Source organism: Dendrobates tinctorius, unplaced genomic scaffold, assembly GCF_039654945.1.
Source record: "Dendrobates tinctorius isolate UK_male_01 unplaced genomic scaffold, ASM3965494v1 ptg000296l, whole genome shotgun sequence".
NCBI classification, from domain to species: Eukaryota; Metazoa; Chordata; class Amphibia; order Anura; family Dendrobatidae; genus Dendrobates; species Dendrobates tinctorius.
Genome location: NW_027361963.1, coordinates 329269 through 355710, shown reverse-complemented (window position 1 = coordinate 355710; position 26442 = coordinate 329269). Strand labels below are relative to the sequence as shown.

The 26442-nt window shown below is 43.3% G+C and overlaps 1 protein-coding gene across 1 annotated transcript in view; it reads left to right on the top strand.

Annotated features, from left to right (window-relative positions):
* Positions 1–26228, top strand: part of LOC141073052 (uncharacterized) — a 71976-nt gene extending 45748 nt beyond the window's left edge. Inside the window, exons 11-12 of the mRNA XM_073560371.1 lie at positions 1085–1986; positions 25874–26228. Of these exons, the coding sequence (XP_073416472.1) occupies positions 1085–1986; positions 25874–26213 (1242 nt within the window). The 3' untranslated portion in view covers positions 26214–26228. The remainder of the gene's footprint in view (positions 1–1084; positions 1987–25873) is intronic.
* Positions 26229–26442: the final 214 nt, after the last annotated feature.

Genomic DNA, 26442 nt, shown 5'->3' with positions numbered 1-26442 from the left:
CTCTCGCCGCCTCCTGTTGCCTCTACTCAAAAAAATTTCCAGAATCCGTCCTTTCCTCAACCCTCACTTTACCAAAATGCTTGTGCGTGCCCTAATCATCTCCCACCTTGACTTCTGCAACATCCTCTGTGGCCTACGTACTAACATTCTCACCCCTACAGTCCGTCCTTAACTCTGCTGCCTGTCGCATTAATTTCTCTCCTCTACACTCCTGCTCCCCCTCTTTGCAAATCTCTTCACTGGCTCACAATTTCCCAGCATATCCAGTGTACACTACTAACACTGACCTACAAAGCCATCCATAACCTTTCTCCTCCAAATATTTCGGATTAATCTTTCAATATCTTCCCTCACGTAATCTCCTGTCCTCCCAAGACCTCCTTCTCTCCTCCATGCTTATTCGTTCCTCACCCAATCGCCTCCAAGATTTCTCCCGAATATCCCCCATGCACTGGAATTCTGTGCCCCAACACGTCCGGCTATCCACCACATTCAGGCGGAACCTGAAAACTCATCTCTTCAAAAAAAGCTTTCAACCTGTAATGACCATGCGGCCACCTCAACAACATTGGAGCTACTGCAACCTCCGACCTACTGTCTCCTTCCCCATAATCCTGTAGAATGTAAGCCTGAAAGGGCAGGGTCCTCTTCACTCTGTACCAGTCTGTCATTGTTAGTTTGTTTACTGTAAGTGATTTGTATTTTGATGTAACCCCATCTCATGTGCAGCGCCATGGAATTAATGGTGCTATATAAATATATAATAATAATAATCAGCCACCGCTGCTGTTTAACATTTATTAGGAAAAAAATCACATAATAAACACTGCCACTCGCCTTCCTTCCTCTCCCCCAGGACACTACATCATCTTCTCAAGCTGGGAGCTGATTTCAGCCTCCACGTGACGGGGACGCATGACATCACTGCCATGCGCTCAGTTGCGTGTACGCTGACGTCAGCTGCTGTCTACTGATTGGCCAGCAGTGTGTATTGTGGCTCATGGACCTGGCAAGTTCGTGTGCTGCAATACACTTCAGCTGGTGTCTCAGGGCTCCTCACTCGCCGATCCACTGATGCGGAACACGTTCCATAGGTTCACCACCACCGGTCTATGGTCTTCATTGTGAGCTCCATAAAATAAATTTAGATATCTCTTTTGTGTTGCAGAAAAAATTCACATTCATTCTATCTTTCATCCTTATAGGAAATTCTTATGAGAATAATGGTTTATCAGTAAGTTGTAAAGAAGATATCAGGAAGCACTCTAATGGAGAAAACCTCATTACCCTTCATGGACCTCCTGGACTTCACAGCACTTCACTTTCTTATACTCCTAATCCTGAGGAACCCTCTCCTGAGCAATCTCACATTGTTACCACAATTCCAGGTGACAACGTGGATACAAGATTTCAGTGTGACACACAACTTACTACAAGCTCAGATTTGTTAGCACAAAGAAAACACAAAGGAAAAAAGACATACTCCTGTTCAGAATGTGGGAAATGCTTTAACTATAAATCACACTTTGTTTCACATCAGAGAATACACAGAGAATACACAAAGCCATTTTCATGTTCGGAATGTGAGAAGTCCTTCACAGATAAAGGAAGTCTTATTACACATCAGAGAATTCACACAGGAGAAAAACCATATTCATGTTCAGAATGTGGGAAATGCTTTACAGAGAAAAGGAATCTCATTAGCCATCAGATAATTCACACAGGAGAAAAGACATTTTCATGTATGGAATGTGGAACTGCCTTCATAAATAAAGGGAATCTTCTTAAACATCAGCTAATTCATACAGGAGAGACTCCATATTCATGTTCAGAATGTGGGAGATTTTTTATCTCTCAACCACATCTTGTTAAACATCTAAGAATTCACACAGAGGAGAGACCCGTTTCGTGTTTAGAATGTGGAAAATGTTTACCAGATAAATCAGGCCTTGTTAAACATGAGAGAACTCACACAGGAGAAAAGCCGTATTCATGTTCACTCTGAGAAATGATTTGCAGAGAAATCAAGTTTTGTGAGACACGAGAGAAGTCACTCAGGAATGAAGCTGTATTCATGTCCAGAATGTTGGAAATCTCTTGTAAATAAATCAAATCTTGTTAGACATGAGAGAATTCATATAGAGAAGGGAAATGTTTTTGTCACTGTTTCATCTTTATAGAGGCCTAGGGACGCTGTGACTGTGCAGCCAACCAGTGGGATCTGGTGTGTGCAGAACTGTCAGTGTTGTGAGTCACAGTCCAGTCATCCAATCTGATCCTGGCGCATGCGGGGCTCTCAACACTTTGATCAACAGCCCTGCTGCTGAATTTGGCCTAGCCTGCGGGTGTTTCCCCAGGTGGCTCCCGTCCTTGGTGATTTGCTAGCTATTTACAGTGGCTTGTAAGAGTATTCATCCCTTGACATTCATGTTTTGCTACCACGCAACCAAGAATTTCATTTTTTTTATTTTAGGGTTTGCATCAATTCATGTACAGATCGTGCCTAGAACTGTGAACATTTGGTTTTGTTTTTATTGTGAAGCAAACAACAAAGAGGACAAAATAACTAAAAACTTCAATGTGCATAACTATTCACCCCCTTAGTCAGTACTTTTTACAGCATACTTTTGCAGCAATTACAGCTGTGAGTCACTTTGGATAAGTTTCTATGAGCTTTCCACATCTTACCACTGGGATTTTTGCCCATTCCTTAAGGCAAAACGTCTCCAGCTCCTTCGAGTTAGGTTATGTGCACACGCTGCGGATTCTGCTGTGGATCCGCAGCGGATTTGGCCGCTGCGGATCCGCAGCAGTTCCGCAGACAGTGTACAGTACAATGCAAGTCTATGGGATTTACAATCCGCAGTGCTCATGCTGCGGGTTTTACTCCACGGAAAAGTTGCGGTTTTTACTCTGCGGAAAAGCTGCGGTTTTGAATCCGTAGAAAGAATTGACGTGTTAATTCTTTCTGCGGATTCCGCTGCGGTTTGCCACCTATTCCATTGTCCAGGTGGCAAACCGCAGGCCAATACACAGGTCAATTTACCTGCGGATCCACAGAGGCCAATCCGCAGCGTGTGCACATAGCCTTAGATGGTTTCCTCTGGTGAACAGCAATCTTCAAGTCTGACCACACATTCTCAATTGGATTGAGGTCTGGGCTTTAAATACACCACTCCAAAACATTTATATGTTTCCCCGTAAAGCACTCGAGTTGGTCATTGTCTTGTTGGAAGCTGAACCTCAGCCCAGTCTCAAATCACTGACAGACAGAAACAGGTTTTGCTCAAGAATATCCCTGTATTTCGCACCATCCATCTTTCCCTTGACTCAGGCCATTTTTCCCTGTCCCCTGCTGCTGAAAAACATCCCCACAGCATGATGCTGCCACCAACATGTTTCACAGTGGGGATGGTGCTCTTGGGATAATGATCCGTGTTGGTTTGGCACCAGGCATAGCTTTTACCTTGGTTGCTAAAAAGTTCAATTTGGGCCTTATTTGACAAAAGCACCATCCGCCATAAATTTGGAGAGTCTCCTATGTGTTTTGGCAAACTCTATGAGCCTTTTATTTTTTGTCTGTAAGTAAAAGCTTTTTTTTGCCCACTCTTCCATGAAGGCCACCTCTATGGAGGGTACAGCTTATTGTGGTTGTAAAGGCAGATACTCCAGTCTCTGCTTGGGAAACCTGCAGCTCCTTCAGAGTTACCTTTTGGTCTCTGTGCTGCCTCTCTTATTAATGCTCTCCGTGCCCAGGCTGAGAGTTTTGGTGGACGTCCCTCTCTTGGCAGGTTTGTTGTGGTGCCATGTTCTTTCCATTTGATGATCATGGATGTGGTGGTGCTCCAAGGGATCATCAGAGATAGGATATTTTTTTATAGCCCAACCCTGACTTGGACATCATAACAACTTTGTCCTTGACTGGAGATCTCCTTGGTCTTCATGGTGTTTGATTAGTGGTGCCTGGTGTTGCAGCTTCTGTGGCCTTTCAGAAAAGGTGTGTGTGTATTCTGACAGACATGTGCCACTTCGATTGCACATAGATGGACTTATTTTCACTAAGCATGTGATTTATGAAGGTAATTGCTTGCACCAGAAATTTTTAGGGGCTACATAGTGTAACTAAAAAGAAAGAGGCAAAAGCCAGCTCACCGACAGCCACCACAGGTGCACAGAACTCCATCCAGATGAGACGTGATGAATAGTATAAAAAAGAGATAGTAGTTGTTCCAGCATCTTAAAAAATATGAAGTACTTTATCCATTTTAAAAATAACAATATCCGTGGGTTCTCCTCTTGACAATGAGAGGGGGCAGAAGTGACGTGTTTCGATCGGAATGACGATCTTTATCAAAGCTACTTCCCTACAAATGGCAAAGTTATTTAAAGTATTCACCAACCAGTCATAAAATTACATAGTATCACATGACATTTGAAAAGGTCCTAAAATCCATTAATGATTATACAAAAAAAATAACAAAGAACAAAGCACAAATGTGAATGAAAAAGAAGAAAAGCAAATGTTTTAAATACTTTTTTCTCAACAGTGTTCACACAGGAAAAGGATTTGCCAGGGGAAATGCAGAGTGATAATGTAAACTCCCCATTAAGTATTACCTGCCTAACCCAGGAAGAAGTGCAGAACCGCCTTAGTAAGATTAAAATTGACAAATCACCAGGCCCTGATGGCATTCACCCTCGGGTATTAAGGGAGTTAAGTAATGTGATAGACAGGCCTCTATTCCTTATATTTAAAGACTCTATAGAAACAGGGTCTGTTCCTTTTGATTGGCGGCAAGCCAATTCATAAAGGGGTGTAAAAGGGAACCTGGAAACTATAGGCCGGTAAGCTTAACATCTGTTGTGGGTAAAAATTTTGAAGGGTTTCTAAGGGATATCATTATGGAAAATCTCAATGTTAATAAATGTTTAACTCCATATCAACATGGATTTATGAAGGATCGTTCCTGTCAAACTAACCTGATCAGCTTCTATGTGGATGTAAGCTCTCAAATGGACCAAGGAGAATCATTGGATGTCATTTATCTCGACTTCTCTAAAGCATGTGACACTGTCCCACATAAAAGATTGGTAAGTAAGATGAGAAAGCTCGGGCTAGGGGAAAATGTGTGTAGATGGGTAGGTAGCTGGCTTAGTGATAGAAAACAAAGAGTGGTTATTAATGGGGCATCCTCAGATTGGGCTTTCCGCCTGGTAGATACAGACTGTTTCCGAAAGCTGATGACCCCCAGTACCAATTTCCCAGTTGCCATTACTTTTCTAAGAAAGCTGCCTGTGCTACACCAGCAAGTCGCAGACAACATTACCCGTTCCTTCAGTAAATCTTTCTGCCAGGGTACATTTCACCACAGACACTTGGACGAGTAAGCATGGCCAAGGGCTTTACATCTCACTGACTGGGTGACTGGTGGCTATGGGGACAGGTGCTGCTCCACAAGTGTTTGCATCCCCAAGGCTTGCAGAACAAACCTCTACATTTAACACTTCCTCCACTGCTTCTGCCTCCTCTATCTCCTCTAGGACCTGCGCCCTCAACCTCTGCATTAACGAGACACGCATTCCAACAGTGCAGATCGAACCCCCACCACCTCCATAATGCGTAGCCAGGGCTCACCGCAATCAGGCAGTCCACAGTCGTACAGCTGAAGATTTAAAGACAGCTCTCTAGGCTCATTTTGATCAATGGCTGTCTCCACTGAACCTGCATCCAGGGTAGGCTGTGTCTGATAATGGTGCGAACATGGTGGTGGCCCTATGGCGAGTCAAACTCACACAAGTGCCTTGCATGTCTCACGTCCTCAACCTGGTGGTACAGCATTTTCTCAGCCACTATCCTGGCCTGGGTGAGAAAGCACATAAGCTGTGTGCTCATTTCTGCCATTCGCACGCCTCTTGGTCATCGACTTGCATCAATACAGAGGCCTTTGTCCATGCCAGTTAACAGGTTGATATGCGATGTGCTGGCATGGTGGAATTCTACTCTGCACATGTTGCAGTGACTGGCAGCAGCAACGAGCCCTAACGCAGTATGTCATGTCGTATAGCCTGGGACAACACAGTATGGACATAGCGCATATCATCTTTTCAGAGTGGGCACAGATTAAGAACCTCTGCACCCTTCTGCACAGTTTCGAAATGGCTACTAAGATAGTTAGACGCAGTCATCACCATTCTATATGCTGGAGCAGACTTTGAATAACCTGCGGGAGGAGATGGTGGTCCCAGAAGAAGAGGAGGATGCGGAAGGGATAACATTGTCTCTAAGTTCAAGACTGTCGTCACACAGGTGGGTGCCAAGGGAGGGTGGATTACTGTGATCAAGGGGTTTTGGTGATAACAAACTGTTATCAAAGGTGCAAGATTCGAGGAACAAACGGAGGAGGAAGAGGTGATGGGTGAGCAACTGTCAGATAAAGAGGATAATCCTCCCCTCTCTGTTGTCTCGTGGTTGCGGGAGGGGACGGAGGAATCGAGCCTCATTGTTACCCAGTCATTAACACCGCATGGGCTTGGACCTCATGGTAGAGCCCGACATGTGAATGCCTTCTTGCTGCACTATCTGTAACATGATCCCCGCAGAGTTATGATTAGGAATAATGCTGACTACAGGGTTGCAACTTTGTTAGATCCACATTATAAAACCAAATTTTTCCAGATGATTCCCTCCCTAGAAAGGGACTCACGAATGCTGAAGTATCGAAACACGCTTGTACACAATCTTAAGAGAGCTTTTCCCCAAGAAACCAGTGAAGCATACAATTCGCATCGCAGCTGTAGACTTCCAACCTCCGGCCCGTCAATTCGTCAACGCCAAAACATTAGCAGCAGCAGTGGTGGAAGAAGAAATTTCTGTGAGTTCTTTGACACTTTTGTTAGACCAACTCGTGCACCAGCACAACAGAGTCCAAGTCTTACCCGTGGTGAACGAATGGAGAGGATGGTGCAGGAGTATCTCAAACTAAATATCCATACCATCAGGGGGGTTTGGACCCTTTCACATTTTGGTCTTCCAGAATGGAGGAGTGGCTTGAGTTCACCTCACACGCCTTGGAGGTTTTATCATGCCCAGCAGCCAGCGTTCTATCAGAACGTATCTTCAGCGCTGCTGGTGGTGTCCTTGTGGATAAGCGCAGCTGGCTGTCCCCTGAAAGTGTAGACCGCCTAACTTTCATTAAGATGAACAAGTCATGGGTCTCCAAGGACTTTTGCACCCCAATCGCAGACTGTACAGACTATGTGATATTGCATTTTTTAGTGTGATGCATTAATGTCATGTAACTGCACTCTGTGATCTCTTTAGTGTCACTTCTGTGGCTGCTGCTGCTGATGTGAACACAAATTTGTGGAAATTTGAACAGTCGTGGTTGGTCTTCATCTGCTGGGTTAGCCGTAGTGGAAGACGACTCTGTCCCAATTATACTATTTCTATTCTCGTGACAGTTATTCCACTTTGATGGTGTCAGACACTCAGTTTTTAAAATGTGAACCCTCCTGGTTGGGTGTCCATCTGTATTGGGTGTAGTGGAAGACCTGTCGGTCCCTATTATACTATTTCTACTGTGGTGAAATTGATGCCGCTTTTGTGGTGTCTGCCAATAATTTTTGGAAATGTGAACACTCCTGGTTGGGGCTCCTTCATGTGTGTTGCCTATAGCAGTAGGAATCCGAAACCGTCCGGCCTCCACTTCCTTGGACTCAACTACCCTTGTTACTATCCTTAAATTTTTCTGACAATTATAGTGTAGAAAACTGATATTTGTGCGACCTTAGTGTAGCTCAGCATGAAAGCAGGTAGAGGTGTTGCATGTGGTATCAGGGCTCCCAGCAAAGGGGTCCTACACGGTTTCCTCACCCACCTCGTCTTACTGTGACGTTCAGTTGAAAGCTGTAAATGCTGTCCCAGACCCCGATACCTCATGCCTGGCTGATTTCTGCAGTTCCATGCTAAAATTAGTACTGTGGGTGAATTGAGGCCACTTTCCTGGTGTCTGTCCCTCATTTGATAAGTTTTGGCAGCATTTGGGGCCATTATAAGGTGTTGTGCATTCGTTTGTTTTTGCCTCCCGTTGACGTTAACGGCATTCGGATATGTTCGGCAAATATTCGATTAATTAATCAGAGAATATTGCAAATTCGTCGAATGTAATCCGAACCGAACATTGAAATATTCACTTATCTCTAGTAAAAATCCAATGATGATAGAAAGAGCACACAGAATAGGCCCCCCAAGGCCAACCCCAAAAGGGCGGAAATATCAGGCCTTGTCCGGTTTTAGCAAAATACCTTAATTGGGCCGTGAAAGAAAGGGTCTTAAGAGCATATCGTCAGCAATGAGAACTGATTATCCACAATTCTAAGATTCTAATATTCCAGGACTTCTCTGTGACTGTAGCTCAGAAACGCAAGACATTTGTACCTATCTATCGTTTACTGAGATCGCTGTGTTTGACGGGACCTTTAGTGTCCATTTTGACTAACCTTTTTAATGACGCTTTTCTTCATGGAGCTTCTATCGACCAATTTACAGACTCACAATAGTTATCCCTCTACCCAGCTAAACAAAGTCCAAGGAAATCTTGTAACTATTTACGAAGATGCAGAGGTGGCGAACAGAAGGTTCCGTCGTGCTGGAAATATCGCAGTGGGATGATCTACAAAACTCGTTATACATGTTACCTTATTCTAGGAGGACTGTTGTTTCCGCTGTGGAATGTTCTCTTTGGTGATGGCATGGCTCTCCTGGTACACTCCCGGCGAGCTTCTATCACCAATCCGTAAAGTTATCTATGTTGTTTTCTTTGTTATTCTCTATTGCCTTTACACTCCTGTGCTTCCTCCCTTCTCAGATCAGGTACTAATATACATGGGACCCACCCTTGACGGCATCGTGCCTGCGGCTCGCTGTGACCGAAAGGAATGAACACACCTTGTTGCTGTACACTGTGCAGACCTTGCCCTGGGACCCAGGATGACTATGCCTCAGGCGCCAGACTCCAACACCACCTACACCTCACCACACTTGAGTTTTTTGTCATGGAACATGGCAGGCCTTAACACTCCCTCAAATAAATTATCAGCACCTTGGATAGGCGATTGTTATGCTGCCTCACATACTTAATCATCATGCGGAATAGCTATCCTTATAAAAAAAAAAGGGCCTGCCATGTTCCATCCAAGACTCTATTAGAGACAGCCAGGGTAGAGATCTGATTCTGAAGGTAGAAATAGCCGGTAAAATATATTTTTTGGTCAATCTCTATGATCCCAATCATGACCAACAATACTGTTCCGCATCAATTCTCCAGATTCTTTTAGGACTTGGGCCTAACCATCTAATAGTAGGAGGAGATTTTAACCTAGTACAATGTCCCGCCTTAGACCGTTCCTCACTCTCCCCACAGACCTCAGCAGCCACCGCTTCTCTCCTACACTACGAACCAGGGATTGAAGCTTGAGGAAGATAATTTGCATATTCCAGGTGCCTTCTGGGAAAAGCGAAGAGTCTCCCTAAGCAAGAGGATAGTTGGATACAGCCAGGACCAGCTGCTTGGAAAGCATCGCCGAACCAGGGATTGAAGCTTGAGGAAGATAATTAGCATATTCCAGGTGCCTTCTGGGAAAAGCGAGGAGTCTCTCTAAGCAAGAGGATCGTTGGATACAGCCGGGACCAGCTGCTTGGAAAAGCATCGCTGAACCAGGGATTGAAGCTTGAGGAAGATAATTTGCATATTCCAGGTGCCTTCTGGGGAAAGCGAGGTGTCTCCCTAAGCAAGAGGATCGTTGGATACAGCCGGGACCAGCTGCTTGGAAAGCATCGTCGAACCGCACGCCGTTGCCTCTAGGACATTATTGCAAGAAAGCTTGCCTGATTGAGTAGATTACACAAGAAGGAAGACACGCAGCAAGTCAGCAGGATCTAGGAGCAACATGGCAGATGTGACCTACATGGTGAGCTGCAACATGTGCTACATGTTCACAGATCGACCAGAAGAAGAATCCAACTTCACCTGGCAGAAGTGTAGATTAGTGGCCCTTTTAGAAGAAAAGGTGCGGGATCTGGAAAAAAGAATTGCAACTTTGAATCTCATCAAAGAAAATGAAGATTTCCTAGACAGAACAGAAGCATCTCTACTGGTCACAGAAGGTGAAGAAAGTGTCAGAGAACCTCCAAAAGCAGACGAGTGGAAGCATGTGACCAAAAGAAGCAAGAAGACCATAGAGACATCACCAACCACACAACTGACAAACTGATACCAAGGCCTTGCGGAGGATGACGATGGTACACCTAAGGATGAGGCACAACCAGCAAGCAAAGAAGAAAAGGGTACACAGCAACACCCAAAAATACCAACAAAAAGTACAGCCAAGAAGCGAAGAAGAGTGGTAGTGGTGGGAGACTCACTTCTGAGAGGCACAGAAGCAGCCATCTGCAGACCGGATATAACCGCAAGAGAAGTATGCTGCCTCCCAGGTGTGAAGATCAAGGATGGGACCGATAGGATACCAAAGCTCATCAGTTCCAAGGACGTCCACCCATTTCTTCTGATACATGTTGGCACCAATGACATGGCAAGGAAGGACCTACTGACAATCTGCAAGGACTTTGAAGAGTTGGGGAAGAAAGTAAAGGAACTGGATGCACAGGTAGTTTTTTTTCTATCCTTCCAGTAGACGGGCATGGCACCAGGAGATGGAACAGGATCCTTGATGCGAACAACTGGCTAAGACGATGGTGCAGACAACAAGGATTCGGATTCCTGGACCACGGTGTGAATTACCTGTACGACGGACTCCTCGCCAGAGACGGACTACACCTCAACAAACCTGGGAAACACACATTCGCCAGAAGACTCGCTACACTCATCAGGAGAGCGTTAAACTAGAAGAAGACGAGACGGGAAGAAAAACGTTAGACACCAACATGAAACCAGATATTATACTGATGAATGATATGAGGTGTGGCAAAGAAGATCCAAGACAACATACTCAGAAGGGAGGTAAGAAAATTTCTAAAACAATCAACAGGGAGGAGATTGGAACAAAGCAAAATTCTCTAACCTGCATACTCGCAAATGCCAGAAGCCTGACAAACAAGATGGAAGAACTAGAAGCAGAAATATCTATAAATAACTATGACATAGTGGGAATAACCGAGAAATGGTGAGATGAAAGCTGTGACTGGGCAGTTACCTTACAGGGTTACAGTCTGTTTAGAAAGGATCGTAAAAATTGGAGTAGAGGAGGGGTTTGTCTTTATGTAAAGTCATGTCTAAAGTCCACTTTAAGGGAAGATATTAGCGAAGGGAATGAGGATGTCGAGTCCATATGGGTCGATTATACATGGAGGGAAAAATAGTAACAAAATTCTCTTTGGGGTCTGTTACAAACCCCCAAATATAAGAGAAATCATGGAAAGTTTACCACTAAGGCAGATAGATGAAGCTGCAACCCATAATGAGGTCCTTGTTATGGGGGACTTTAACTACCCGGATATTAACTGGGAAACAGAGACCTGCAAAACCCATAAAGGCGACAGGTTTCTGCTAATAGCCAAGAAAAATTCTCTCTCACAATTGGTGCAGAATCCAACCAGAGGAGCAGCACTTTACACCTAATACTATCTAACAGACCTGACAGAATAACAGATCTGCAGGTGGTCGGCATCTAGGAAATAGCGACCACAATATTGCATAGTGTCACTTGTCTTTCGCTAGGGGGACTTGTCAGGGAGTCACAAAAACACTGAACTTTAGGAAGGCAAAGTCTGACCAGCTGAGAGATGCCCTTAAACTGGTTGACTCAAACCATGAGTAAGACCCTCTAGGTCGAAACGCGTTGGTTGGAGACCACCAGAGACCCCATCTGCCTGTATGTCCTTATCCATACTTTTTTCTGTTCGATTTTAAGAATTTACAATAAATGATGTATTTTTAACTGAAGTCCAGCGCTGGAGATTCCATCCTTTAAACTGGTTGACTGGGACAATGTCCTCAGAAATAAGAATACAGAAAATAAATGGGAAATGTTTGAGAACATTCTTAATAGGCACTGTAAGCGGTTTATATCTTGTGGGAATAAAAGGACAAGAAATAGGAAAAACCCAATGTGGCTAAACAAAGAAGTAAGGCTAATTTCACACTTGCTTTTTTTTGCAGCGCGTTTTTCCCGCAAAAAAACGCATTGAAAAAACGCATACAAAAGCATACAACTGCTGCGTTTTTTTCAAGCATTTTTATGAGCATGCATGAAAAAAACGCAGCGTTTTTATGCGTTTGTATGCGTTTTTAGTGCGTTTTTACCGCGTTTGCGTTTTTTCCAAACATTAGGTGGCCCCTCACACTAACCCAAACCATGACTTTACTAACCCTAACCATAACCCTGACCCTAACCCTGACCCTAACCCTGACCCTAACCCTAACCCTGACCCTAACCCTTAACCAAACCATACTTAACCCTAACCCAAACCCTAAACCCTAACTAACCCTGACCCTAACCCTGACCCTAAACCCCCTTAACTAACCCTAACTCTAACCCAAACCCCTAAATTCCATGGTTAACAAAAAAAACGCATGTGCAAAAAAACGCATACATAAGCATGCCAATGCGCACATATGCGCACCCATAGACTTATAATGGGTGTCTTGCTGTAAAAAAACGCATTGCGCGTGTGATGTACAATGTCTGTGAGGTATGGGGTTTTGTCCACAAAATATGATGTTTTCTGTTGTAACTTTCCAGAAATATCCGGCAGATATGACAATCCAGGCTGCTAGCTCTGCAGCTTCATCCCTCCTCCCTTCACACACACACAGAGCAGTGCCACCCCCCCTCCTCTACAGCCTGTGTTCGCACTAGTAATAGGAGACCCCCCTGCTGTTACAACCATTTGTTTCCTTCTCTCCTCTTCAGAGCGGGAAAAACTTCTTTGTTTGAAACGAATAAAACTATGAGAGACTATACCATAAGAACCAAATACCCTAGAGATAGGAAAATCACATTTTTGTAATCCGGGCGGTCACAGCGTCGCTGCCGTGGTTCTTGCGAAGCCTAATCCTTTCAGAACCTGAGATATGTGTTCCAGCTAAACGGTGTATCAGAACTACTGCATATTTGGTCTTGAATTATTGTACTCAACAAATCACAACCAATGATGCCCTATATGTGTCTGTGCGGGCTGCCCCCACGGAGTTATGATTAGTATAAGTTTTCTAGTGTAATTCTACATCCAAAGGAGAGAGGTGGGATTAACCCAGCATGCATCTCTCCGTGATGTCACATAGCAAGTCTATAAAGCATTTCCTGGACAAAACCAGAGCAGAACAGCTCAAGTCGTCGTGCTAGAAAGATCCCCAGATGAGCGGAGAAGTGCAGCTCCGCCTCCACCCACCTTAGCCGCATGGTCTGCCTAAGGAACAATATGGAACTGTGAGTGTACTCTCTTTGTTTTCTCCACTTTTATTTTATACCTGTACTGTACATATTTTATGTCTCAATTTTATAGCAACTTTTATCTGTAATCACTGTCCTCTTTCGGAAAATAAATGAAATAATTATTTAGATCTGTCTCTATGCTCTAAGACTCGAACTATACGCCTTTGATAGATAATCGCTACTAATTCAAGGGGTTTGCCACGGACCCTCTTAATTTAACACTGTGAATTAAGTAACCGTGACTGGTGGCAGCACGTTGTGCACGGCTATTGCGGCTTGCTGGCAGTCTAGAAGGGTCTTATATAGCTGAATGAGGGGCTGCGGCCACAGCTCATAATTCCCTTACTGCAGAAGCCTAATTGCCGGTTCACAACAGGCAGCCCGTCCGGCGACCAATTATCCTAGGTGCAGTTCCCTGACTGACCTGAGGGTAAGGGGGGCGCCGGAGAGCTGCAAGTTCCAAAGTGGAACTGAGAAAGTGGGATATACATAAATCCCCGCAGTACTTGGAAGATTGATAGCAGTGGTGGGGCATCCAAATTAAACTCCCCCTGCGGCAAATTGTAGAGCGAGATTAGCTTGCTGGATATTTTTGGTCACATGGTGCCAGTGTTGGGATAACTAAGATAAGCCCCACTGCGCCTGTGATAGCCGTGTGCCGGCATTGTGTCACGCCCCTCCGTCCGCTGATACACCGGTGTCAGTGGTGGGATTGTGACATAGTGGTGACACAGGGTCCGCTGTCCGTCGCGTTTTGTTGGCAGCGGGACCCCCGTTAGTATCGCCCGTATTTGGACGAACGGCCGTGGGCTGTTCGTCACAGCGCGCGCATGCGTTTTTTTGAGGCAAGTCGGACGCCCAAAAAATGCAACAGGATGCATTTTGTGCGCCCGAGCGCATACCGCAAAAAAACGCATGCGCGCAAAAACGCATACAAACGCGTGTGTATGCGCACATAAGCGCAACCCATGCAAAGTATAGGAAAAAAAACGCATGCGTTTTTTAGCGCTAAAATCCCGCGAAAAAAAACGCAAGTGTGAAACCAGCCTAAGAGGGGCAAGTAACAGTAAAAAGAAAGCATTTACACTACTAAAGCAGGATGGCACCGTTGACGCTCTAAAAAACTGTAAGGAGAAAAATTCTTTATCTAAAAAAATAATTAAAGCTGCCAAAAAGGAAACAGAGAAGCACATTGCTAAGAAGAGTAAAACTAATCCCAAGCTGTTCTTCAACTATATCAATAGTAAAAGAATCAAAAGTGAAAGTGTAGGCCCATTAAAAAATTGTGAAGAAAGAATGATTGTAGATGATGAGGAAAAAGCGAATATATTAAACACCTTCTTCTCCACGGTATTCATGGTGGAAAATGAAATGCTAGGTGAAATGCCGAGAGACAAAGAAAACCCTATATTAAGGGTCACCAATGTAACCCAAGAAGAGGTGCAAAACCGGCTAAATAAGACTAAAATAGATAAATCTCCGGGTCCGGATGGCATACACCCACGAGTACTAAGAGAACTAAGTAATGTAATAGACAAACCATTATTTCTTAGATTTAGAGACTCTATAGCGACGGGGTCTGTTTCACAGGACTGGCGCATAGCAAATGTGGTACCAATATTCTAAGAGGGCTCTAAAAGTGAACCTGGAAATTATAGGCCAGTAAGTCTAACCTCTATTGTTGAGAGATGTGAAGGGTTTCTGAGGGATGTTATTCTGGATGATCTCAGTGAGAATAACTGTTTAGCGCCATATCAGCATGGGTTTATGAGGAATCGCTCCTGTCACACCAATCTAATCAGTTTTTATGAAGAGGTAAGCTATAGACTGGACCAAGGTGAGTCATTGGACGTGGTATATCTTGATTTTTCCAAAGCGTTTGATACCGTGCCACACAAGAGGTTGGTACACACAATGAGAATGCTGGGTCTGGGGGAAAATGTGTGTAAATGGGTAAGTAACTGGCTTAGTGATAGAAAGCAGAGGATGGTTATAAATGGGATATTCTCTAACTGGGTCGCTGTGACCAGTGGGGACCGCAGGGGTCGGTGTTGGGACCTATTGTCTTCAACATATTTATTAACGATCTGGTAGAAGGTTTACATAGTAAAATATCGATATTTGCAGATGATACAAAACTATGTAAAGCAGTCAATACAAGAGAAGATAGTATTCTGCTACAGATGGTTCTGGATAAGTTGGGAACTTGGGCTGAAAGGTGGCAGATGAGATATAACAATGATAAATGTAAGGTTATACACATGGGAAGAAGGAATCAATATCACCATTACACACTGAGCGGTAAACCACTGGGTAAATCTGACATGGAGAAGGACTTGGGGATCCTAGTTAATGATAAACTTACCTGGAGCAGCCAGTGCCAGGCAGCGGCTGCCAAGGCAAACAGGATCATGGGGTGCATTAAAAGAGGTCTGGATACACATGATGAGAGCATTATACTGCCTCTGTACAAATCTCTGGTTAGACCGCACATGGAGTGCTGTGTACAGTTTTGGACACCGGTGCTCAGGAAGGATATAATGGAACTAGAGCGGGTACAAAGGAGGGCAGCAAAATTAATAAAGGGGATGGAGGAACTACAATACCCAGAGAGATTAGCAAAATTAGGATTATTTAGTCTAGAAAAAAGACGACTGAGGGGCGATCTAATAACCATATACAGTATAAGTATATAAGGGGACAATACAAATATCTCTCCGAGGATCTGTTTATACCAAGAAAGGTGACGGTCACCAACATAGAAGAGGATTCTTTACTGTTAGGGCAGTGAGAATCTGGAATTCCCTGCCTGAGGAGGTGGTGATGGCGAACTCAGTCGAAGGGTTCAAGAGAGGCCTGGATGTCTTCCTGGAGCGTAACAATATTGTATCTTACAGTTATTGTTAGGATCTTTAGAAGGACGTAGATCTGGGGATTTATTCTGACAGAATTTTATAGGCTGAACTGGATGGACTAATGTCTTTTTTCGGCCTTACTAACTGTTACTATGTTGCACTTTATGGAACAGCTCTCACTCTGTGACCCGTGGAGAGTGACGGACTCTGCAGCTAGAGAATACACATGTCGCTCCCTTACCCATCAGTCCTTCTCCCGTATTGACTATTTCCTCATCTCCACATAACTATTTACCCAACATCACGATTCTTGCATCCACCCAATACTGAGCTCAGATCATGCTCCCATTTCATTATCCCTAACTTTAACAGCCTCCCCTGCCAATCTCCCCACAATTAACTCCTTTTTGAACCTTTCCACCATCTCTGACCAATGAACAGCAAGTGATGTTAAGGCCCCGTTACACATAACGATGTCCCAGCGATCCCACCAACGATCCGACATGGATGGGATCGCTGGGACATCGTTAGGCTCTGATCGCTGGTGAGCTGTCACATAGACAGCCCCTCCAGTGATCAGGACCAGTGAGCAAGCTGGTTTCTAATGTAAACATCGGGTATCCAGGAGCCGCGGCTCTTAGATACCCGATGTTTACATTAGAAACCAGCATCCAGCATCGCTGATCGCTGGTCTCTCGCTGCCACACACAGCGATGCGTGCTGCCCAGCGGGAGACCAGCAATCAAAAAATGGCCCAGGCCGATCGAGCACGATCAGCGATACCCGGCGGGGGCGCCGGTCGCTGATCCCCGTCACACACTGCGATCTCGCTAGCGAGATCGCTGTGTGTGATGGGGCCTTTAGTGTCCATTTTGACTAACCTTTTTAATGAGGCTTTTCATCATGGAGCTTCTATCAACCAATTTACAGACTCACAATAGCTATCCCTCAATCTAATAGAGACCCATTATTGCCACAATCTTACCGCCCAATCTCGCTTCCCAACCGTGATTATAAGCTCCTGGTGAAGATCCTGGCAAATCGTCTACAAACTTTGCTGCCTGGCCTTCTATGTGAGGCTCAGGCAGGCTTTACCCAGGGACGGAGCAGTGTGGCAAAGATATGCATGGCGGTCCGGCCATGGTCCTGGCTCAAGACGCATCAAGACCAACTGCAATGCTGATGAGTTTGGATGCCGAAAAGGCCTTTGATAAAGTGGCATGGCCTTTCCTATATGAAGTCCTGGGCAGGGGAAATTTCGGCCCGAGGTTCCTACAGTATATCCAATGCCTTCATACAAATGCAAATACCAGTGTGCGGCTGATCGCAGCCGGGTGTCAGCTGATTCTCACAGATGACACTTGGCACTAAGTGCCAGGAGTGGTCACGGACAGCTCTCAGCACTTTAACCCCTTGAACACTGCAATCAAACATGATCGCAGCGTTACGGTCCCGGCAAAGGGGCTGACAGCGGGGTTCCTATCGCTCCCATGGTAACCCGATGTCATGACCACATTCGGGTTACTAGAGCTGAGAGGCTTCCTGTCATTCGCAGTGCATGCCAGGAAGTCTCCAGGTCAGTACTGTACATGGATTGCAGCACTGCAAGCCTCTATAGCATGTAGATGCTGCTTCATCTGCATGCTGTAGAAGTGATCAGCCTGCACAAAATGAGTGTCACATAGTGGGACAAAGTGTAAAAGTAAGAATGAAATAAAAAGAAAAATTTTAAAAATATTTTTTTTTTTAAATACTTATTCTATCATTAAATCAATATTTTAATTAAAAATAATCTAAACAATAAAAGTACACACATTTGGTATCTCCGTGTCCGTATTGACCTGGCCTGTAAAACTGTCCCACTAGTTAACCCCTTTAGTGAACACCATAAAAAAAGGAAAAAAAAACAATGCTTTATCATACCGCCGTCCAAAAGTGGAATAACACGCGATCAAAAAGACGGATATAAATAGCCATGGTACCGCTGAAAACGTCATCTTGTCCCGCAAAAAACAAACCGCCATACAGCGTCATCAGTGAAAAAATTTTAAAAAAAGTTATAGCTCGCAGAATAAAGCGATGCAAAAATATTTTTTTTCTATTAAATAATTTTTATTATATAAAAAAGTTCCAAAACATAAAAAATATGAGGTATCTCTGTAATCGTACTGATCCGAAGAATAAAACCGCTTTATCGATTTTACTACATGTGGAACAGTGTAAACACCCTCCAAAAAAGAAATTCATAAATTGCTGGTTTTTGCTCATTCTGTCTCCCAAAAATCGGAATAGAAATCAATCAAAAAATGTCATGTACCCGAAAATGGTACCAATAAAAACGTCAGCTCGTCCAGCAAAAAAATAAGACCTCACATGACTCGGTGGGTCAAAATACGGAAAAATTATAGCTCTCAAAATGATGCAAAAACTATTTTTTACAATAAAAAGCATCTTTTAGCGTGCGACAGCCGCCAAACACAAAAACCGCCATAAATAGTAAATCAAACCCCCCGATATCACCCCCTTAGTTAGGGAAAAATAATAAAATAAAAAAAAAGTATTTATTTCCATTTTCCCATTAGGGTTAGTGTCTGGGCTAAAGTTAGGGTTAGGGGTTAGGTTTATGGTTAGGGTTGGGATTAGGGTTAGGGGTGTGTTGGGGTTAGGGTTGGAGTTAGAATTGGGGGTTTCCACTGTTTGGGCACATCAGGGGCTCTTCAAACACGACATGGCGTCTGATCTCAATTCCAGCCAATTCTGCGCTGAAAAAGTCAAATGGTGCTCCTTCCCTTCCAAGCTCTGCCATGCGCCCAAACAGTGTTCTACCCCCACATATGGGGTATCAGCCTACTCAGGACAAATTGCACAACAACTTTTAGGGTCCAATTTCTCATGTTACCCTTGGGGAAAATAAAAAATTGGGGGTGAAAAATTTAGAACCCACCTTAGCCAAATGGAATGATTTTAGCTTGTCATACCTAGGCAGAGCCAATTTAATTAAAATGACAGAATTTCCTTGTCTTCTGTAACTCTTCTATACTCTCCCAATCTATATAGCTCCTAAAGAAGAGAAACCGATCATTTATCTGGTAGGGAAATGGCCCCATATAGCCTTTAAATTACAGTACTCCAGCAGCTGAAGGGAAATGGGGGATAAACTTCCCTGATATTAGACACTATAACCTAGCATCCCTATTCCGGGTGGTGGTGGACTGGCTGAGAGGTATGTCCTGTTGTGCCCAATACAACTTGGAGTGCTGTCTCACCTCAGGGCTGGCTCCCCCTGCCCTCTTACACCTCCTTTATGCTGAACTGCCTGCTGAAGTAAGAGTTAACCCACTCCTGATGTCTACATGGAAACCATGGCAGAAAATACCCTGACAGTTCCGGCTCTTCCCCTGGGTGTTTCTCCTCCTTCCACTCGTTGGTAACCCTCATTTTCAAAGTGGACGTTCTCATCCCGTCTTGTATCAATGGCACTCTCAGGGTATATCATCTATTAAGCACTTAATCCACCTCGAGGAATGTCGAAAATACTCAATAGAGTAGTTGCAATGAAAATACCCGACTGCCATATTCCCTTCTTTCCAATACTTACAAAGTAAAACTTATGTAACAAAAGTACTAGCACATTTTCCTGAACACGAGTGTAGACCATACCTGCTTAGATGGTTCACTAAATATATTTCTGCGTCTGGCCAAATAGCCACCAATTACAAATTCATCCATGTAGCGCTGGATTATGAACAATCCCAATTTCCGCTAACAAAATGGCAGATCGAGGACCCCAGCTTGTCCTGCAACACCATTCTGAAAGCCATAGATCAAGCCTACAAATTCTTCCCTTCAGCTCGTTTCCTACAAATGAGACTGAAAATCTGTCATAGATTGTACCTAACTCCGTGAAAAGGTCTAAAGGTCATAGAATGGGGCTGTACACAACCTCCAAATGTTTCAAATGCCGCTCCCCAGAGGCCAACTTGTTCCAATGCCTGTGGGCATGCACGGTCATCAGACCATTTTGGGTCAGAGTAGGACAATTCACCATCACACACCTGACAAACCTTGCTCCTGACAAACCTCTGTGGGCCATTTTTGGATATTTAAAACCAGATAAATACACCTGCTCTCCAGAAGTCAGCAAACTACTACATTTGGTGGCGGCAGCAGATACTAAGGCCATTCTACAGACAAGGATCCATGATCATGCCCCTACTTTCAAGAACTTTTTAGAAAAATTGTCATTTCTGCTTCAAATGGATTGGGTTGGGGCCTCCTTGCATAAAGAGGAAAGGGTGCAGTCCTTTTTTGAAACTTGGGAAAGTTTCATCTCCCTGCTTCCACAACACATCCTGGATGACATCAAAACTTGTTTTCGACCAACAGTCTGGTATCAAGAGCAGCTACTATTAGGAGAGACGCCTACAGTGGGTACGGAAAGTATTCAGACCCCTTTAAATTTTTCACTCTTTGTTTCATTGCAGCCATTTGGTAAATTCAAACTGTTCCTCTGCACCCCATCTTGACTGACAAAAAAACAAATGTAGAAAGTTTTGCAAATTTATTAAAAAAGAAAAACTGAAATATCACATGGTCATAAGTATTCAGACCCTTTGCTCAAACACTCATATTTAAGTCTCATGCTGTCCATTTGCTTGCGATCCTCTTGTGTTTAATTAAACTGATAGGACTTGATTTGTAAAGGCGCACACCTGTCAGTATAAGAGCTCACAGTGCATGTCACACCAAATGAGAATCATGAGGTCAAAGGAACTGGCCAAGGAGCTCAGAGACAGAATTGTGGCAATGCACACATCTGGCCAAGGTTACCAAAGAATTTCTGCAGTACCCACTGTATATAGTGAAACCTCCAGGAGATCCACTGCACAGAGACACTTCTGGGTGTCGGGGGTCTACTTTGGTGTTGTTTGGTCCTGAGTTTAAAGTTAAACACCCATGTTGGGTGTCCGATATGTAAAAAATATACCTGTTTCTGACATACTTTCTTCCCCCGTCCTTCCCCAGTTTTTGTTCTATTCTACTTTTAAACAATGCAATTTCTGGAATAGATGCTATGACATATATGCCTCAGGTAATGTTTGCATTGATGTGTGTAAGGAAAAAAGTTTCTATTCAATAAAAACAAGGTAAAAAAAATATATAATGACGGACGCATGACCATGATGACGGACGCGTGACCATGATGACCGGTGTGTGATATCATTTGGAGTGTCCGATGCAGTGAAGCTTCATTCGCTGTCCACGTCACTACAGGAATTCAGAAATTCCGTCTGTGCACCGATGAATAACGGGGGAGCCTTCACACCTCTTAATGATTTAGGGAGCACATGTTTAATTTTCCTGATTATACATTTTTTAATATTCCTTCCATCCTTTGTTTCCATATTTTTCTTATACAAGTGCATTTTGAAAATGAAAAATTTTTGCTGAAACAAAATGTAATTTTCACAGTCCAATGTCTTAGATTTTTGTGAAGCACCTGTGGTTTCAAAATGCTCACCATACTTTTAGATATTCATTTGGGGGGTCTAGTTTCCAAAATGTGGTCATTTGTGGGGGTTTCCATAGTTTAGGCAGATCGGGTCCTCTGCAAATGCGACATCTCGTCTGCTATCTATTTCAGTAGATGTTGCACTTCAAAAGTCAAATGGTGCTCCTTCCCTTCCGAGCCCTGCCTTATCCCAAACAGTAGTTTTCCCCCACATATAGAGGGGTATCTGCGTACTCGGGAGAATGTGCACAACAAATTGTATGGTCTATTTTTTCCTGTTATCATTGTGAAAATGCAAAATTTGGGACTAAAGCAATCTTTTTGTGAAAAGAATTACAATTTTAATTTTTTCCTTCCACGTTGCTTTAATTCCTGTGAAGCACCTGAAGGGTTAATAAACTTCTTGAATATGGTTTTTAGCACCTTCAGGGGTGCAGTTATCGAATAATGTCCCTTTGGATATTTCTGTCACATAGGCTTCTCAATGTCAATTCAAATGTGATGTGGTCTCTTAAAAAAAAAATTGGTTTTGTAAATTTTGTTGTAAAAATTAGAAATTGTTGATGAAAATCTTAAGCCTTATAACGTCCTAACAAAACATTAAACATTTTTAGGTTAAACAACATAAACATTTTATGTTTTAAAAATGATGCTGATGTAAAGCAGACTTGTGGGAAACGTTACCTATACCACCAAAGATAGTTAATATCTGGTTTAAGGGCATAGAAATTCAAAGTTTGAAAACTGCGAAATACTCATATTTTTTTTGCAAAATTTTTGATATTTTCATAAATAAACACACATACTAAAGACAAGAATTTACCACTAATATGAAGTACAATGTGTCACGAATAGAGTTGAGCGATACCGTCCGATACTTCAAAGTATCGGATCGGAATGGATCGGCCGATCTTAAAAAAAAAGTATCGGTATCGCCGATTCCGATACCGGAAGTCCCATTCAAGTCTATGGGACTTCCGGTATCGGAATAAGAAAAACCCTATTTTTGCCTTGTACAGCCTCTCTGGGGTCTGTACGGGCCTTTCGGGGGGCTGTGCCGGCCTGCCAGGGGGTCTGTGCAGGCTCCGGTGGTCTGTGCTGGCCTGCCGGGGGGCTGTGACGGCCTGCCGGGGGGGCTGTGCAAGCTCCGGTGGTCTGTGCCGGCCTGCCGGGGGGCTGTGCCGGCCTGCCGGTGGTCTGTGCAGGCTCCGGGGGGCTGTGCCGGCCTGCCGGGGGGCTGTGCCGGCCTGCCGGTGGTCTGTGCAGGCTTCGGGGGTCTGTGCAGGCATCGTCCGATGGGACTACAAGTCCCATCGGGCGATGCCTGCTACCATGACAGTGATTGACACATTAGCCAATGATGGGACAGTAGTAGTCCCATCATCCGGCTAATGTGTTGAATGTAAAAACTATTTTCCCACGCAGCAATGGCATAAAGTGAGACTAGGGACTTTTTTTTTTAAGTGGCAGAGGAATACAGTGCGGAAGGATACCTACCTTCCGTCATTGGATTCCTGCAGCCCGTAGAGAGCGGCAGCATCAGCTGATGCTGCAGTTCTCTACCCAAGATCGTCGTGGGACACACTCGTGGACTGCTTCGGATCATGGGTGAGTATTTTTGTGGTTTGTTATGTTAATATTTATTCCGTACATGACAATGGCTTCGGGGAACAATGTGACAAGTATTGGTAAGTATGTTACTCTATGTTATATGTACTGTATGTCTATGTATGTATTGTATGAATGTATTGTATGTAGCATGCATGTAGTATATATGTAGTATGTATGTAGCATGTAGTATGTATGTAGCATGCATGTAGTATATATGTAGTATGTATGTAGCATGTAGTATGTATGTAGTATGTATGTAGTATATATGTAGTATGTATGTAGCATGTAGTATGTATGTAGCATGCATGTAGTATATATGTAGTATGTATGTAGCATGTAGTATGTATGTAGGATGCATGTAGTATATATGTAGTATGTATGTAGTATGTATGTAGCATGTAGTATGTATGTAGCATGCATGTAGTATGTATGTAGCATGCATGTAGTATGTATGTAGTATGTATGTAGCATGCATGTAGCATATATGTAGTATGTATGTAGCATGCATGTAGTATATATGTAGTATGTATGTAGCATGTAGTATGTATGTAGCATGCATGTAGTATATATGTAGTATGTATTTAGTATGTATGTAGCATGTAGTATGTATGTAGCATGCATGTAGTATGTATGTAGCATGCATGTAGTATGTATGTAGTATGTATGTAGCATGCATGTAGTATGTATGTAGTATGTATGTAGCATGCATGTAGCATATATGTAGTATGTATGTAGCATGCATGTAGTATATATGTAGTATGTATGTAGTATGTATGTAGCATGTAGTATGTATGTAGCATGCATGTAGTATGTATGTAGCATGCATGTAGTATGTATGTAGCATGCATGTAGCATGCATGTAGTATGTATGTAGCATGCATGTAGTATGTAGCATGTATGTAGTATGTATGTAGCATGCATGTAGTATATATGTAGTATGAATGTAGCATGTATGTAGCATGTAGCATGTATGTAGCATGCATGTAGTATGCATGTTGCATGTAGTATATATGTAGTATGTATGTTACATGTAGTATATATGTAGTATGCATGTTGTATGTATGTAGCATGTATGTAGCATGTAATTTTTTTTATTTTTTTTTACATTCAACACATTAGCCGGATGATGGGACTACTACTGTCCCATCATTGGCTAATGTGTCAATCACTGTCATGGTAGCAGGCATCGCCCGATGGGACTTGTAGTCCCATCGGACGATGCCTGCACAGACCCCCGAAGCCTGCACAGACCACCGGCAGGCCGGCACAGCCCCCCGGAGCCTGCACAGACCACCGGCAGGCCGGTACAGCCCCCCGGCAGGTCGGCACAGACCACCGGAGCCTGCACAGCCCCCCGGCAGGCCGGCAGAGACCCCCGGAAGGTCTGAAATGACGGCGCATCATGATGCGCACACACCGTGCATCATGATGACGTCAGGCTGTCAATCAACTTTGAACTTCCGATTCCGATACCGACATCCGATATTGAAAAAATATCGGATGTCGGTATCGGAATTCCGATACAGCAAGTATCGGCCGATACCCGATACTTGCGGTATCGGAATGCTCAACACTAGTCACGAAAAAATAATCTTACAATCACTGGGATCCGATGAAGCTCCAGAGTTATTTTACCACATAACGTGACACTGGTCAGAATTGTAAAATGAGGGTTTGTCATTAATGTACCAAGTGGCTTTGTACTTAAGGGGTTAATTGGCCTCCAGTGCTGTCGCAGACTTCTAAGATTTCCTATCATGCTCTTAGGCATACTGAGGACATGATTACAGTGCCTGGAGCTCCCCTGCTCCACCACTTTTGTGATTAGTCAGTCTCATTTGCATACGGTACTGAAATATTAAAGCTCCATTTTTAATTGCGAGGACACTTTTCTACACTAAGGGCATGATAGGAAGCTTGAGAGAGTGAAATGGCACTGGTGGTACATTAGTGGGGTAATTCCTGATGACCGGTTTCCTTTAAGAACTGTCTATTTGCTGTGTAAGTGTTATTCATTTTACCCGTCATTGTGTTAATGTTACAGCATGTAGTTGTCTTCCTTATTACCGGTACTTTCACTGACGAGGATCTTCATTGTGAGCTCCACAAAATATATTTTTAAATCCTTTTTGTGTTGAAGAAAAAAAATCACATCTAATCTATCTTTCATCCTTATAGGAAATCCTTGTGAGAATAACTGGTTATCTCTAAAAAAAGATGATGTCAGGAAGCAGTCTAATGGAGAATCCCTCATTACCCTTCATGGACTTCACAGCACTTCACTTTCTTATACTCCTCCTAATCCTGAGGAACCCTCTCCTGAGCAATCTCACATTGTTACCACAATTCCAGGTGACAACGTGGATACAAGATTTCAGTGTGACAAACAACTTACTACAAGCTCAGATTTGTTAGCACAAAGAAAACACAAAGGAAAAAAGAGATACTGCTGTTCAGAATGTGGGAAATACTTTACAAATAAATCAAAATTTGTTATACATGAGAGAATTCACACAGGAGAGAAGCCGTATTCATGTTCAGAATGTGGGAAATGTTTTTTAAATAGATCGCAACTTGCTACACATGAGATGATTCACATAGGAGAGAAGCCGTATTCATGTTCAGAATGTGGGAAATCTTTTTTTAATAGATCACGACTTGCTATACATGAGAGATGTCACACAGGAGAGAAGCCGTATTCATGTTCAGAATGTGGGAAATGTTTTATACATAAATCAAATCATGTAAAACATGAGAGAAGGCATGCGGAAAAGAAACTGTAATTATGCTCTGTGTTTTATAAATATTAATAAACATTGTTCAGCACAAATGAGTACACCCCCTTTGATCAGTAAGATTTTTTGGACTCAAGAACAAATTCTAAAATGTTTCCAACATTGAGTTAGAATATTTTTTTTTGTAATCAAAACATGAAAGTAAGGTTAACAATATAACTTTCATTAATAAATGTTTAGGTTTACAAAAATTAGCTGATGCAAAAATGAGTACATC